This window comes from Mesoplodon densirostris, chromosome 4 (assembly GCF_025265405.1).
Source record: "Mesoplodon densirostris isolate mMesDen1 chromosome 4, mMesDen1 primary haplotype, whole genome shotgun sequence".
Taxonomy (NCBI): domain Eukaryota; kingdom Metazoa; phylum Chordata; class Mammalia; order Artiodactyla; family Ziphiidae; genus Mesoplodon; species Mesoplodon densirostris.
In genome coordinates, this window is record NC_082664.1 from 74,894,124 (window position 1) to 74,910,120 (window position 15,997).

Sequence of the window (15,997 nt, forward strand, 5' to 3'; positions counted from 1 at the left end):
AGGAAGAGAAATGTCCTCCTTTTTGACCCTTTTGTACGGGCTGGGCCCAACTCTGGTACCATTACAAACCACAAATATTAAATAGGCTTCTCTGAGCTGGTTTAGTGACACAGCTCTTGTGGGAAAATGAATGGTATGCCAACCAACTTAAAGGAAAGAGCCTTTCAGGTCTAAAAACAATGTATAATTTCTGGTTGAGTGAACCATGTGAAATTGTCAATATTCAAGTAACTGTGACCAACAAAAATGGCAGTTTCATATGGATCAACCTAAAAGCTGATAAACTGAGACTTACCTGAAGTCACATGGTTGGAATGAAGAATTTAGAATGCTGTCAGTTATGCTGTATAGAAGGATTTTTTTTTAAATGCAGATTTTGCTATACTTGAAGACATACTGTGACTGATGATGCTATACCATAGTGATACTGTTAAAGACAGTGATTTATAGGGCTTCCCTGGTGGTGCAGTGGTTGAGAGTCCGCCTGCCGATGCAGAGGACACGGGTTCGTGCCCCGGTCCGGGAGGATCCCACATGCCGCGGAGCAGCTAGGCCCGTGAGCCGTGGCCGCTGAGCCTGCGCATCCGGAGCCTGCGCATCCGGAGCCTATGCTCCGCAACGGGAGAGGCCACTACAGTGAGAGGTCCAAAAAAAAAAAAAAAAAAGACTGGTTTATAATGCACAGTTCCCTAGATTAAGCTCTCTTTGTCCATGTCACTTCATTCCAACTGTTATTTAGACAGTACCTCCTTCTACAGCCCTGGGCAGCCTAGGATATCTAAATCTGTGGGTGTTTTAGGTTGAGGTTGACAGTGGGCATTATGGGTTTCAGGAGAACTCTAGGTGAACTCAGTTTTTTCTTGTACCACTCAGTGCTCAGATGGAGGGTTTCACCACGTGATCTGGTGTCCTTATGACCATGAGTTGACTTGTGCCATAAGAGAAAACTGCTTTCATGGTTTCCTTTTCTATTCCAAAATATGATAGTCATTTAAAAGTCTGTAATTTGGTATCTAGATGAACTATGTAAGGTATTTTTCAATTCTATAGTTTTATGATCAGACTTTAAGGAAAAAAGCCAACTATGCTTGTTCTCATGCTCATTGGGTATTTCTGTAATTATATGCAAGAAACTGATAACAATAGTAGTTCTTGGGGAGAGAAACTTGCTTTTTTCTCTTTACTGAGCTTTTTTTGCATTGAGCTTCTTTTTAATATCATGTATTATTTACTACTACTACTAAAAATATTTAAAAAACAAATACAATTAATTTAAAATTTAAGTAGACAAAGCATTTTACTTTAAAAGTACAGAGTCCCTCCCTTTACAAATGTTTACATCCTGTTCTTCTTGCTCTTCTGTAGAACCTTATCACTGTTGCAATTTTTTTTTTTTTTTTTTTTCCGGTACGCGGGGCCTCTCACTGTTGTGGCCTCTCCCGTTGCGGAGCACAGGCTCCGGACACATAGGCCCAGTGGCCATGGCTCACGGGCCCAGCCGCTCCGCGGCATGTGGGATCTTCCAGGACCGGGGCACGAACCCGTGTCCCCTGCATCGGCAGGCGGACTCTCAACCACTGCGCCACCAGGGAAGCCCACTGTTGTGAGTTTTAAAAATAATTCTTAGGAACTGTGGGAGGTGGAACAGAGATACCGAAGATTTTGATGATGGAAATTGCTATTTATGCTGCAAATATTTGTAATTACCTATTATGTGATAGGTCCTGGGCTAGGTACTTCCTCCTTTCCATGACTTCCGGAAAGCTTCTTATGTAAACACCAAGTTTTTTTTTTTTCTTTGAGAGCTCTGCATGCTTAAAATGCTTCCCATAGATAAGCAGTGGTCTGTTCTTCATGAATGCAGCAACCAATGAGCTCACCTGCAGGGAGTATCCTCCAGGGCACTGAGGGAAGTCCCAGGTGTCTGGCTGAGGCAGGACTACACTGATGACCTGTAGGTGAGATAGAGGGTAGTTATGGAGCAGGGTGGGGTGGGGGAGTCATTTTGAGCTAGATCTGCAATACTGAGAAAATAAAAGGTAAAAAGGAAGATTTAAAAAAGGAAGGTGGTGGAAGGGAGGTGACAATAGAAACTAGTACAGGGACTTTTTTTCCTTCCAGTTTTACTGAGATAGGATTGACATATAGCACTGTGTGTGTTTAAGGTATACAGCATAATGATTTGACTTAATCATGAAAGGATTATCACAGTAAGTTCAGTGAACATCCATCATCTCATATGGGTACAAAATTCTTTGTGATAAGAACTCTTAGGATTTGCTCTCTTAACAACTTTCATATATAGCGTGTAGCAGTGTTAATTATATTTATCATGTTTTACATTACATACCGAGTACTTATTTATCTTATAACTGAGAGTTTGTACCTCTTGACTTGCCTTCATCCAATTCCCCTTCCCCCCACCCCTGGCCTCTGGTAATCACAAATCTGATCTCTTTTTCTATGAGTTTGTTTCTGAAGTCTAATTGATCTATAACACTATGTTGGTTCCTGTTACACAACATAGTGATTTGCTATTTCTATACATTTCAAAATGATCACCATGATAAGTCTGGTTACCATCTGTCACCATCCTAAGATATTACATAGTTATTGACTATATTCCCCACACTGTACATTTCATACCTGTGACTCATTTATTTTGCAACTAGAAGTTTGTACCTCTTAATCTCCCTCACCTATTTCTTTCTATACAGGGACATTTTAATTCACAAAATCTTTAAATTACCCAAAAGCTGATTCTGAAGACTAACAGAATCCTGAACACAGAGAGAGAGCTTGCTAAATCAAAAATGCTTACTACTTAAGACAATTTTTGTAAAGCTATAGAGCTTCCTTGTTTAAATTCAGATTCCATATAGATGATGTGTAGATAAGAACAATGCCTTATATTTGCTTAAATTCTCAGAGTTTTCAAAGCCCTTAGACATACATTGCTGCTCTAAATCCTCTTAGAAAACGCTATGAGAACTGTTTTCCATTTCACAGATGAGGAAAGTGCAGCTTAGAAGTGGAGCCATTTGCCCATGGAAACCTGGTAGAAAATGGCTGAGGCTTAGATGCAGCAGCCCTACCTGTTGGCGTTAAGCTAGCCCTACCACAAGAAATAAGCAGAGACACATGAGTTTATTAGGGAAATCCCTCTTTCAAAACACCACAACCATGAATATGCCCTAGGTATCCTCATTTCTCCCATTCTCCCCCTCCAAACCACCTTCCTGGGTCTGCAGTCCAGTCCATCTTCCTAGAGTTCAGTTCTGATTGTCACTTTCTTCCCCCAGCATCTGCTAGCTCCACACAGCCTACAAAATGAAGTTCAGGTTCCACAAAATGGCAACCAAGTCCTCTGCCTCAGCCCCCATCCACTACTCCAGCTCTCTTTCCCATGTCAGTATGGTGTTTCTTGCCCCTTATATTTTTAATCAAGCAGACTGGGGTACCACCATCTGACACCCCAGCAGGGCCTGGGCTAGGATGAGGCGGGCTGCACAGTTGAATGGGACATCAAAGAACCCAATAATCAAGATAAATGTTTTAATGCAATATTTTTAAAATTAATACAAAAGATGAAAAATATCAAAATTTAAAATAAAGACAGGGTCATATTACTGGTTTTCCCTTTTTTCCTTTTTCAGACCCCCAAAATGCCTCAGCAGAGTTGTGTTATGGATCCTACAGTGACTTTCCACTTGGGTACTTTTACTAAAGATGTTTCCCAAGAGTCAGTTTTCACACCCCCTTTCCACATTGGTATCCGTATCTTACTTCTCTTCTTGAATGCCTCAGCATTTATCTGCAACCCTCTTCTGTCTGGAAAACCTACTTCCCTTAGTAACTGGTCGTACTTTGATGGCAATCTGAATCATCTTGGATACTCTCCAGTGCCTTCCCAAACCACAGTGGGCAGAGAAACCACTGTTCTTTGGTAAAAGAACGCAGAAATCACAATCCTCACACTGGCTGGCTGTGGGGTTGAGCAGAGAAGGAACTCAAGTATATTTTGTTTGGTCCAGAGCGCTTTTTAAAATCTGAATTAGTTATCAAGATTGAAAAACCAGGATATTTTACATTTAAAAAAATCGGAATCTCTGTCATTTCTTGAAAAAAAAAAAATCTAGCCAAAGCAGGCCCCGATTCTTCCAGGATACCAACGGGAGTTTGGAGCCCAGTGGCTCTGCCTTCAGAGCTCTCTCCTGTTCGCCGCCTCCTACCCGTTTCACACACTTACATTGCCGGCCAGGCCCTATTCGCTCTTTTTTGGCGACCCTAGGCTTGAAGCAACGAGTGCACTGGATAAAACCAATCTGCTGGGTCCACTTGTTCTTTTGAGGAGAATATTTCCTCGTTGTCCTTTCTAGGCTTGCAGAGGCTCACAGAAGCAGCTCGTCTTTCTCACCCACAAACTTCCCACGACCCGTGAAACTTGCAAGGCCCTCCTCCTTCACTGTTTCTCCCCCGCCCTTTGCTCCAGGGTCCCCTCCCCGGCACCGGCTCTTCCCTCCCTCCCCCACCCAAGGCGCTCCGGAGCTCGGGGCGGGTCCCCGGCCCCCAGCTCGGCCATCTGCCCCGGCCCAGGGCGCTGGGGCTCGCCCACGGCGGCACTGGGCATGCTCAGAGGCGGCCGCACGGGCAGCTTCGCTTCGCAGGCGCTAGCACTCAGCGGCGGGCGGGCGCGCGGCTTCAGCTGGAGCTCCAGCGCCCGGAGTTGGAGTTGCCGGGAGTTCCCCCCCTCCCCCTTGCGCGCGGCAGCTGGAGCCGGCGCGGCAGCCGCGAGCGGCGGCTACCCAGCACCCGGGCCGGCCGAGCCTTGTCCGGAGCCCGGATCCCCGCGCGGGGCAGCTCCCGGGGAGGAGCCTTGCGGGCTGGGACGCGTGCAGCGCACCGGCACTGCCGGGGCACGAACCGGGCTGCAAGGTAGGGCCGGGGCGTGGGGAGCCGGGCGAGTGAGGCAGAGGCCAGGCCGGGGGTTGCGGAGGGTGGAGGATGCGGCTGCAGCAGCTGCGGCGTTTGGGGCGCCCAGCGCTGGGTCTGAGGCGCGTGGCCGGGTCGGGGATCCCGCTGCGGGGCAGGGGGAGTAAGCAGGCGCCCAGGGAGATGCTTTCAAGTTGGCGGGCGACGGGAGAGGGGGCCGCGCGCTCGGGCGCAGCTGCTTTGTGCGCGCCGAGAGGGACTCGGGTCCCTGGTTCTCCCCAGACCTGGGACCCGATGTGCGGGCAGGGCTGGGCAAGCCGCAGAGCCGAGCAATTTCATCCGAGAAAGTTGAGGATGGAGCCCTTCTTTCCTCACTGGCCCCGCGGTAGGATAGCCCCGCGGGTGCCGGCCCGAGGCCCCCAGTGTGGAGGAGCTGCGCCCCTGGGCTAAGTTCCGCCGCCCCCGGCTGAAATCCACGAATCACCCAGATCTTCGCTTCCCTGGCTGGCTTCTAGGAAAATCATTCCTGCCAAAACTGAGGTAGGCTGTCCGGGCGGGAATGGCTCCCTGCCTCCGGGACGCTTAGCTGGGCGACGCCCCCTTCTCAACCTGAGACGTGGCCAAGGGCGCCCGGTTCCGAGTTAGTGCTTACGGTGCGCACTGGAATGGAGCCTCACACACATGGCGGGGAACGTGGGGTAGGTGGATGGCCTGATTTTTCCTCTAGTCTTTTCTCGGCTTTACAACACCCCACCAACCCCACCCGGCTCATCTTCGCAGAGCAGAGGACCTTGAGGGGAAGGCCAGGTGGAGAGTTTGGGTTGACATACTGTTCCTTAGGAGAGGATGCCTGGGTTGTATCTGGCTTGGGCTCCAGCCCCAGGACTTCATAACGAGCCCTCTCCCCTTTCGGTTATTCTTCCTCAGGGACCGGGTGGGAAGGAATAGGGGCGGTGGGTCCACAAGAATGTCCACTTCATCCTACCATCTCCTAAGAGTGCGTTCCAGGGGACCCCAGGACCCTGGAACTGGCGTTATGTGGATTACGAGAATGTGGAGGATGTTGACGGTTCTCCTAGCTCCACTTTTTTCACTTCTTGTTTTGAGTTTTGGGGTTTTGCCTGCACACGAGTCAGAGCTGCTCTGTCATAACCGGGGGGTGGAGGAGCTTCAGCCTGGCAGTGAGCCGCTGTTCACCTCCGAGGCTGCTAGTGGGAATTGGTCCAGAAATGATTATGCAGGCTAGAAATATGCCTCTTCCCCCCCCCCCCCCCCCCCCGCTTTTGGCTGAACACCTTGGCTGTTGGGTTTGTGTGTTAAGTTCTTAAAGGAGAACCCACACACTGCTCAAGTACTGTGTTTTAGGGGATCACCATTTCTGCTACATGTTCTCTTAGCTTTTTTCCTGAGGGGGGGTGGGAATCTGCTTTGGGGCAGATTTCCAAATGTGGAAATCACCTGGTGTTGGTACACAGGTTCTAGAGTGAGATAGACCTGAGGTCAAGATTTAGGTTTACAGTCGGATTACTATGCTAACTGACAAATTGTTGGACACTATGAACCTCAGTTTTCTCTTCTGTCAAATGGGGATAATAGTGGCCTTATCTCCTTTAATTGCAGGGTTGTTGTGAGACTTGGGGGAGATAATGGGCATCAGAAGTGCTAAGAAAACTGTAAAGCACCATTTTTGTTTTCCTGTGGCTGTGCTCTTTACCTCAGTTTTTTTTTTGAATTAACTACTTTTAATTGTAACAAGCTGCCTAAGTCTTCTCTCCTCCGCCCACTCCTCACCAAAAGGTTTGGTTTCTCAGGGCTTTGGAAGTCGCTCTTTATCTTCTTTTTTCTCTTCCCGTAAATCCATCTCTCTTTTGATTTTAAGGGTTGAGGCTCCAGTCCTTGTATTTATCTGAAGGAAGCAGCGAGGTGTAGATTAGGAGATGGGAGCGTGGTGGGGTGCCTTATCAATGTTCAGAGTCCTGGGCCCCAGAATTGGCATGTTAACAAGGCCCCAGTTTGAGATCCAAGGTTGATGAAGGAGTCAGCAGACCTGGGGCTGGAGCTCTGGCGTGGTCTCTAACAGTGACCTTGAACTGGGGACTCAACCCCTCATCAGTGGAATCAGACTGTGAGCTTGAGGGCCAATGCTGATCAGAGGCAAGAACAGGTGAGATGTCTCTCACTCAGTTAATAAAGGATTAATCAGGCTCCTGACCCCTCCCCACACAGGTGCTGCACCTTACCTAATCCTAGGGTAGTGGTTCTCAAACTGGAGCATCAGAGTCCCCTGGAGGGCTTGTTAAATCACAGCTAGCTGGGCTACATTGCCAGAGCCTCTGATTCTCTGTGTCTAGGGTGAGGGGAAGCGGGTCCAAGAATTTGCATCTCTAACTAGTTCCAGGTGATGCCAGTGCTGCTATTACAGGGACCATGCTATAGAATCACTGACTTAGGGGGTGAGAGAGAGTAAGAGAGGTGAGGTGTGTTCAGAAACACCATTATTTTATTACATCATATATGGAGACAGGGTTTCTTCAGGCCATTTTAGGAACTTGCCTAAGGCATTTTCTATTTCTGATACCTGTGCCACTTCTCATTGTCCAGTTTAGATAATTCTGATTGCTTTTCAAATGAATGAATTTTACACAAAAGAAGTCCCCCCTTCTTTTCATACTGTAAAGTACTTAGCCTCTGGTTTCCAGGACACTCTTGGATAGGCTGAGATTGGTGACCTTGATATTGATAAATCCAGTAACTACCCTATTTCCTTTCTTTGGGGATCTCAGATGTTTGTGGAGAGGAGATTTCGAGAAGTTCTGGCAGCTTAAGCCTTAAGATTGGAGAACAGGTGAATCACTTATGAGCAAGATTAAAAAGAATTTGCAAGGTGGTGTCTTCTCTGAAGGGACAGCTTACCTAGGCCTTGGGGGGAGGTGACAGATGTCCTGTGGTGGTCAGATCTGGTGAAGGCCTTCCATTCCTTCTGGAGGATGGTGGTGTTGGCTGTAACTGAGGGAGACCCTCTATCACTGTCTGAGGGCTGGGAAGCCCAACTTCTTGGAGCAGCTGTGCAGTATCAGTGCTGCTCTGTGTAGCTGAGCTTATAATCGAGCACTATTTGGGCACAACCCAACTTTAAGCTCTTCTCCTTGCCCCCTAAGCTATGGTCCAGGGCTGACAGTTCGCCATGACTTAAGATGGCCTAGGTTGTGGCCTTGAATTTTAGCTGCTTTGTATCAGAGAGGCTTCGGGAACCTGCTGGAGTCAGGAAGATTCCCGAGATGGTATTCGAGGGCAGAAATAAGGTTTACGTAGCACCCAAGTGGACTGTGTGTCCAAGGGGCTCAGCACTTGAACTAGTTCTCGTGTTGCTGTACCAAATGGAGTCCAGCTGACCGTCAGGCTTTATCTCAGCTTTCCATTTGTGCTTTGTTTTAGCTTTCAAGTGATTAGCACTAGAGAAACGTATCAGTAAATCAGAAACCTATTCAAAAACTCAAGTGTACCACTTAGTGTTCTAGCAGATAAATCTGCAAGGCCCATGCCTGTCTTCCTGACCGTAATCAGCACTCAGTAAAGACACAACCTTCAGCTTGAAATTCTTTAGATGCACTAATCACTGATATAAATGGTTTCTCCTACTTAACATGAGTACAGAAAATTTCTATTTTAAAATTCTTTTCCATAACTTGATATTTATATTGTGGGAGTTACCCCTACTTTTTGTTCGGAGGATTTCTTTTCCAGGGTGGGGAAGCTTCTTTCCTTATCACTGTTATTCACTTTTTTCAGCACATGACCACCTGATATCTTGGCTCCCTTGGCTAAGTTTGTTGTGAGACAGTCGTTCTGATAACTTTATTTCTCTTTGATCATCAGGGCTGTTACTGGGTTATAGAGAGTCATGGTCAGTTCCTGGAAGGCTCTTTTCCTCAACTGTCCTAGAGGATTCTTTGAAAATAACACTCAGTTGATACTGCACTAGCTCATTTCTAAGATCCTTTTTTTTTTTCTTTTCACATTTCATCATTTTCCAATTTCAAAAATCTAGATGGGTCTGAAAAATTATGAACACATTTAATGTATGGTTTCTTTCTTCTCTTCCTGTAACCTGTTATGTTAATAGTGGCTTCCAATGAATGGCATCCTAAAACAAAGCAAGTTTGGTTTCTGACCTGGGTGGAAAATGTGGTTCCTGCTGTCCAGCTGATAGAATTGAGCAGCCATCCAATTAGCTCAGCAGTTCCCAGAGGACTGGGAAGAATACTGTTAGGTGGATGTTAATAGGTGTGCTCTTGTAAAGGGCAAATCAATTTGGAAGCGCTGTCTGTTATTTTTCCCCCGTCTCGGAGATTCTCACTGTGTTCCTCATTGTATCAAAGACTCTGAGAAGGACTGCAGTTAACGATATCAACAACAAGAAACTTACTTCTATTTATTTTACCAGACATTTCCCAGAGCATCTTGAGGTTATATGTGTATCTTCTAGGACTGCTTTACTGAATCAGCACATCCCAGCAGTTCTAATATATTATTTAACACCATCTATGGGTAGGGTGGTTTCACCTGGTCTATCTCTAAAATGTAGGGGCATTCATAAACTATGGATATTAATTGATGCATGAACTGTACAGGTGGTTACTGTTTATTTCAGAGTAGAGAGAAGCCATTTGAAGCTGTGGTGGCTGAGGAAGCCTATATGGATGGGCTAGACTATGAAAACTCTGGCAACGATGCGTAGCACTCCTGTAGAGAGGAGAAAGGGTGTTTTAGGTTGCTGGTGTTAGTGAGAAGAAGTGTGAAGTCGTACTTGTGCCTACATGTAAATAAATTCTTTTCAGAGCACATAAGACAAGTGCTGTGCCTAGCACAGAGTGAGACTGTGTGAATCTGTGGCAGTGGTCAAAGAAACTGTCGTCACGTTCTTTCTTGATTCTGTAAATTCGCTGAAGTAGCAGATGAGTTCTCGTGACCACAGGAGAGCTTGTTGTGGATAAAGGGGGGCACAACACCCAGGTTGAAAGCAAGGAGGGGTGCATGGGACAGAAACGGAGAGAGGAAGTGTTCCTAGGCTTTCAGAGGGTAGTGGTTCCAGGTACAGAGGGATTAATTCAAGTGTATGTCCAGCTGAAGAATATTGGATATTTGGGGGAAGAGCTTTCCAGGAAGAGGGGAACTTGACTGGAGTTTCAAAAATAAGCAAGAACTCTAATAATTCAACAATAAAAAGGCAAATAACCCAATTTATAAAGGAGCCAAGGGGCTTCCCTGGTGGCGCAGTGGTTAAGAATTCACCTGCCAGGGGACACGGGTGCGAGCTCTGGTCTTGGAAGATTCCACATGCTGCGGAGCAACTAAGCCCGTGCGCCACAACTACTGAGCCTGCGCTCTAGAGCCCGTGAGCCACAACTGCTGAGCCTGCGTGCCACAGCTACTGAAGCCCGAGCGCTTAGAGCCCGTGCTCCACAACAAGAGAAGCCACTGCAATGAGAAGCCCGCGCACTGCAACGAAGAGTAGCCCCCGCTCGCTGCAACTAGAGAAAGCCCACGTGCAGCAATGAAGACCCAACGCAGCCAAAAATACACAAATAAAATAAATACGTTTATTAAGAAAAGGGGCCAAGGATTTAAATATACATTTTTTTTCAGGTAAGCTATACAAATGGCCAATAAGGGGATGAAAAGATGCTCAACATTATTAGTCATTGGGGAAATACAAATCAAAACCTCAGTGAGGTACCACTTCACACCCATCAGGATGGCTTTGATCAAAAAGATGTATAATAACAAATGTTGGTGAGGATGTGGAAAAATCAGGACCCTCCTACATTACATTGTTGATGGGAATGGAAAATAGTGCAGCTGCTTTGGAAAACAGGCAGTTCCTCCTCAAAATGTTAAACATCAGGGTAGCTCATGACCAATTCCACTTTTTGGCAAATCCAAAAAGTTACATTAGTGGTTGCCAAGAACTGGGGGGCAGGGCAAGAGGAATGGGAGTGACTGTTGATGGGCATGGGGCTTCCTTTGGGGGTGATGAAAATATTCTGGAATGGTTGCACAGCTTTATGAATACATTAAATACATTAAAACATTGTGAATACATTAAAACTACTAAATTGTACACTTTAAAAGGGTGACTTTTATAGTGTGAATATCTCAACTAAAAGAAAAACAGTAAGAATGCCACTGTGGGTAGAGTGAAAGGAGAATAATAAGAAAAACGTGGAGAGAGAGATGCAGGAATAGGCTCTCAGTTTCAGGGCAGATTTTCTGCTCTTGGGTAAAAAAAAAAGGTATATACATAATTCCTTTCTCCTTGTTTGTCTTTGGATCTTTTAGGATTTTTCTGTTACTCTTTCATCCCAAAGTCCTTCCTCTGAGTTAAGAGCGTCGTGTGCCAAGTTGCTTCTGAGTCAGTGGAATCGTTTTCATGGCAAATAGCCTGTGACCTTCAGAGAGGAGTGTGTTTCTGGGCTTTGCTCTGGGGACTAACTCCATATTTAGGCTTCCTTGCTGTGGTCCACTAGAGGGCAGTGGGCAGGGCTGACTGGACAGCTTATGTTTAGCTTCTCCCTTAAGATTTGACTGTGGTAGACGTTTTAGCATCATCTTCTAAGTTGTTAGTGGAACTGTGTCAAGACTGCCCTTAAAAAAAATCTCTGGGGCTTCCCTGGTGGCGCAGTGGTTGAGAGTCCACCTGCCGATGCAGGGGACATGGGTTCGTGCCCCAGTCCGGGAGGATCCCACATGCCGCGGAGCGGCTGGGCCCGTGAGCCATGGCCGCTGAGCCTGCGCGTCCGGAGCCTGTGCTCCGCAATGGGAGAGGCCACAGCAGTGAGAGGCCCACATACCGCAAAAAAAAAAAAAAAAAAAAAAAAAAAATCTCTGTATTAAACAGGATTCATGTGGTACTTGGCACTACACGAGCATCAGTGTATTTGGGTGCAAAAGTCATTATGCTAAATGAGGTTAAACACCACTGGAACAGTTGTTCCCTTGGTAGAGACTTTCTACCCCCTTTAACAATGCAGTGTAGCTTAGCTGTGCTTCTCCAACTCATGGACAAGAGCGCTTGGGGATCTTGTTAAGGTGCTGATTCTGATTCAGTAGGGGTTGGGGTCTGGGATTCTGCACTTATAACAAACTCCCACTGATGCATGTGCTGCCAGTGCATGGATCACTCTGTGAGTAGAAGCTAATACAGTGTGAAGATGGCATTGGAGTAGGACAGAGCTGAATGTGAAATGTGACTCTACCATTAATTTGTTGTGGGAACTCGGGTGGGGTAGTTAACACCTGAGCCATGGTTTTCTTATCTGAAAGATCAGAGTGAGACCTAGCTTGTAGAAAAGTACCTAATGTGATGCACCTGGAATGTTTAATGTTCTTTGCCTTCTCCTTCCCACAAGGGCTAAGAATACCATGGTTAGGACTAAGGAAAAAGTATATGGAAGAAAGCCAAGAGCTTCGAAAAGTTTTCTGATTTGTGTGGGTGAGGTTGGGGTAGGGGGAGAGGCTGTAGGGGAGAAGGGCATGAATCCTAGTCCTCAGAACAACGTAAATTTGCCTGTTGATTCTTAAATTACCATGGTTTTGGTAAAGTCACAGAGGTAGTCTCAGCTGAGTGGCTGACTTTCAGTCAAGGTGTTGGGTCTTTTTCTTTTTAACTTATTATTTTTGGCTGTGTTGGGTCTTCGTTGCTGCACACGGGCTTTCTCTAGTTGTGGCAAGCAGGGGCTACTCTTCTTCGTTGCGGTGCACGGGCTTCTCATTGTGGTGGCTTCTCTTGTTGGGGAGCACGGGCTCTAGGTGTGTGGGCTTCAGTAGTTGTGGCTCGTGGGCTCTAGAGTGCAGGCTCTGTAGTTGTGGCACATGGGCTTAGTTGCTCCGTGGCATGTGGGATCTTCCCGGACCAGGGCTCGAACCCGTGTCCCCTGCATTGGCAGGCAGATTCTTAACCACTGCACCACCAGGGAAGCCCAAGGTGTTGGGTCTTGCATCTGTTATCATGGAGTTGGTTTCTTTTTGACCAGAAGGGCACCCCTGGGCTGCTCAGTTGGTGCTAATGTTCCTTGGTGTGGTGGTCTCGACCCATCCCTGCCTGGCTGCCTTCCCCCCTCACTTACTGATGTTCATCTCTCATGCAGACGGGAGGCGATAAAGCGACCTACAATGCACACCGTTGAGTTTCATTCACAGCAGGAGTGAACGTTTCTTGGGATTAGGTTGAAATTTTTTGCCTCGTTGTTGGCTGTAGAAAATCTGGGCATTTCATTAGTTTACCTTCGGTGAGTCTATTAAACTCTGGAAAGGTTTGGTTGAATTAGGTGAATGGGAAACAATGGAAGAGGAAGAATTGGGAGCTAAATCCTGGCCCCTGGAGCCTGGGTCACTGCCTTCACCAAGCCTCAGTTTCCTCTGCTGTTACTTGGGACCAGTCCCTGCTGGCTGGCCTGCCTCATGGGCTTGGTTTGAGGCTCAAATGAATAGCACCTGTGAGGGCACCCTAAAATGATGGGCTTCCGTAAAGTGTGGACCAACACTCAGCAGTGCCGGCTTAGGCAAGGGCATTGTCTCAGGGTTACGGTGGCCTGTTAACTTCTGTTCTCTTTCTGTCTCCTTTGTCATCATCCAAAGTGGGAGGAAATAAGAGATTGTGTTTTCGTTTCAGTGAAGTTGTTGGATCCTTTTCATTTTCCCCTGGGGACAAAATTACGCGCAAACAGTTTGTAAGATTTGAACAAAGCCTCAAGTGCAGTAAATCAAACTAGTTTCCAGTCTTCACAGCCTGAAATTCCCTGCTTTCCTAAGGATGGTAATTTTGCCCTATTTCACCTTGTTTAACTGTTTTGCGGATTGGCAGGTGTGGGTCTTTAGTGCCCAAGGGCTCTGAAGAAAAGAGCCACTTTGTTACAGAGCCGGGGCTGAGCATTTAAACCGGCACTGCGCTAACATTGGTAATCAAAGAGAAGATAAGCAGAGTTGAAGCCGAATACACTAGGCCTCACCGCATAGCACTGTCCTTCCCGACGGTGGAAGTGGGAAGGATCTCAGGCGAGTGAATACATGCGTTACCCTGTAATCACCTTTGATAACCACTGTTGGTCAGAGAGGGTGTATGTCAGTGCTGGTCTTTGTTTTTAGACTTCCTAGGAATATGTCACCTCACACAGTCCTGGGTGACAGCCAGCAGTATCTAGTGGTTGAGAAATTAATATTATTCCTGAAGAATTTAATCTACCCTATCATTAAGTAGCAATAAGGAGCTGGGTGTAGAAAGCTGGGTGTCCCTGAAGTAAGTCCTTTTAAAATTAAAGCCTTATGCAACTGTAACTGTAGTTTAAAAAATAAGTTGAAGGTAGAAATTTGGTGCTTATATAAAGAGCTTGATGCTGATAAAGTGGACATTTCTCCCAGTTTCATCCACTGGAAAGTGAGACTTTCTCCTTTTAAAAAGATCCTTTTCTGACCTTGCCAACCACACACTCGCTGGTCTATCTGGTGGTTGACTTTTAAAAGTGGAACAGGGAATGCTGAACTCAGACATCTTGTTTATGAGCAGCCTTGCTTTCAAACCCCCACCCCCCCCCCCCCGACTGTGAACTCCTCCGGAGGCCGGGATCTGTGTGTCTGGCATGTAGGAGAGAATCAATAAAAATATGTTGAGCTGGACAGCTGCTTTCTTCTGGGATTCCCCCTTCCTATTAATTTTTCTGTTCGTATATTATTTGAATAACGTTTCCCTAGAGGTGATTATGTGCTTCCATAGTACATGGTTCTAAGCACTTTACAGATACTGATTCCTTTCATCCTCCCAACAACTCTCAGAGGTAGGTACTATTCCTTAGCCCTATTTTACAGTTGAAAAAACAGGCATAGAGAGGTCATGTTGATACCAGCCAGGGTTCTTGGCCTTCCTTAGTCAATAGAAATTGATAAGAGGCCAGAAAAGAAATTCAGGTAACGCTTTACTGGGGCCCGTGCTGCAATGGGGGGAGCGAAAACAAGTGTCAGTTTCCCTTGTTCACTCCCCAAGGGGGAGATGAGCTGGTTCCTTACATGGGGTGAGGGTTGGGCAGGAGGGGGTGGGCTTAGGCGGTCTGCCCACACCTTTGGTGGTGTTGAGTGCAGGGGGCATGCGCAGTATCCTATTTCTGCTCCTCCCACCTTGTTTTTCATCCGGGCTCTTCGGAAGTGGCGCTTGGGTCTTTGGTCTTTTTGTATCTTGTCCATAATTTGCCCCGACTGTGCTTTCATGTAGTTATTTTTAGTCCCTTATAGTTTCTTTGCATTTTGTTGATCAAGGAGGTGTTTGTCCAGGTGCAAGCACTGCAGCAAAGGGTCCCGGGTCCCAGCCTGTCTCAACGCGGCTTGTGTAAGACCCCAAAGCTGCCGCATAGAGAGCTGCACGTGAACCAGGTGCCCCAGTTTCAGGGTTCCTGCTCTAATGGACAAGTTTGGCCAAGCTTCAGTAGACACCCCTCTCCTGCCTGCTCAGTGCTCCAATATTACCTTTCTTCACCCCCCACACACCCCGGCTTTCCTGAGCACTGCAGAGAAATGAGGGCAGGCGCACCTTTTCTGCCTTCCCTTCCCCCCGCCTCCTTTGTCCTCTGCCCTTTTCTGCCCACTCCCAAGTTCCAGGAAAATGTGACCCTGGATTTGGAAAACAGGTACAGCACCATGGTCCATTCGTATGGGCCCAGCCTTGGGGGGAGGCCGTTCACAGAGGGGTTGTTAGAATGAACTCCACTACCTGGGTGAGGCTGTGACCTCCAGCCCAGGGCCTCTCAGTTTGTCAGGTGACAGGCAGTGTGACCTAGGTCAGTGCCTCTCAAACCTTTAAGTGCAAGTGAATCACCTGGGCATCCTGTTAAGGCACAGATTCTGATTCACTGGGACTGAGGTGGGGGGGGGGGCTGGGATTCTTCTCACAGGCTTCCAGGAATGTCGAGGCTGCTTGTCCTTGACCCAAGGCCCTAAAGGAGCCCTGAGTCTGTGCGAGGTCAAGCCTGCTATTCCAAGCACTGTCTTGCCGGAACAGGCCTGATTCCTAACCCAGGGC

General features: G+C 47.1%; 1 protein-coding gene across 3 annotated transcripts in view; it reads left to right on the forward strand.

Moving 5' to 3' along the window:
- The first annotated feature begins 4,601 nt into the window (after positions 1–4,601).
- STXBP6 (syntaxin binding protein 6) overlaps positions 4,602–15,997 on the forward strand; it is a 271,989-nt gene continuing 260,593 nt past the window's right edge. For 2 of the 3 annotated variants that reach the window (XM_060098185.1, XM_060098186.1), the window contains exon 1: positions 4,602–4,935. In XM_060098185.1, the coding sequence (XP_059954168.1) occupies positions 4,629–4,935 (307 nt within the window). In that variant the 5' untranslated portion in view covers positions 4,602–4,628. Of the gene's footprint in view, positions 4,936–5,387; positions 5,473–15,997 lie in introns of those variants that run through there. The other variant, XM_060098188.1, reaches the window with a different exon arrangement.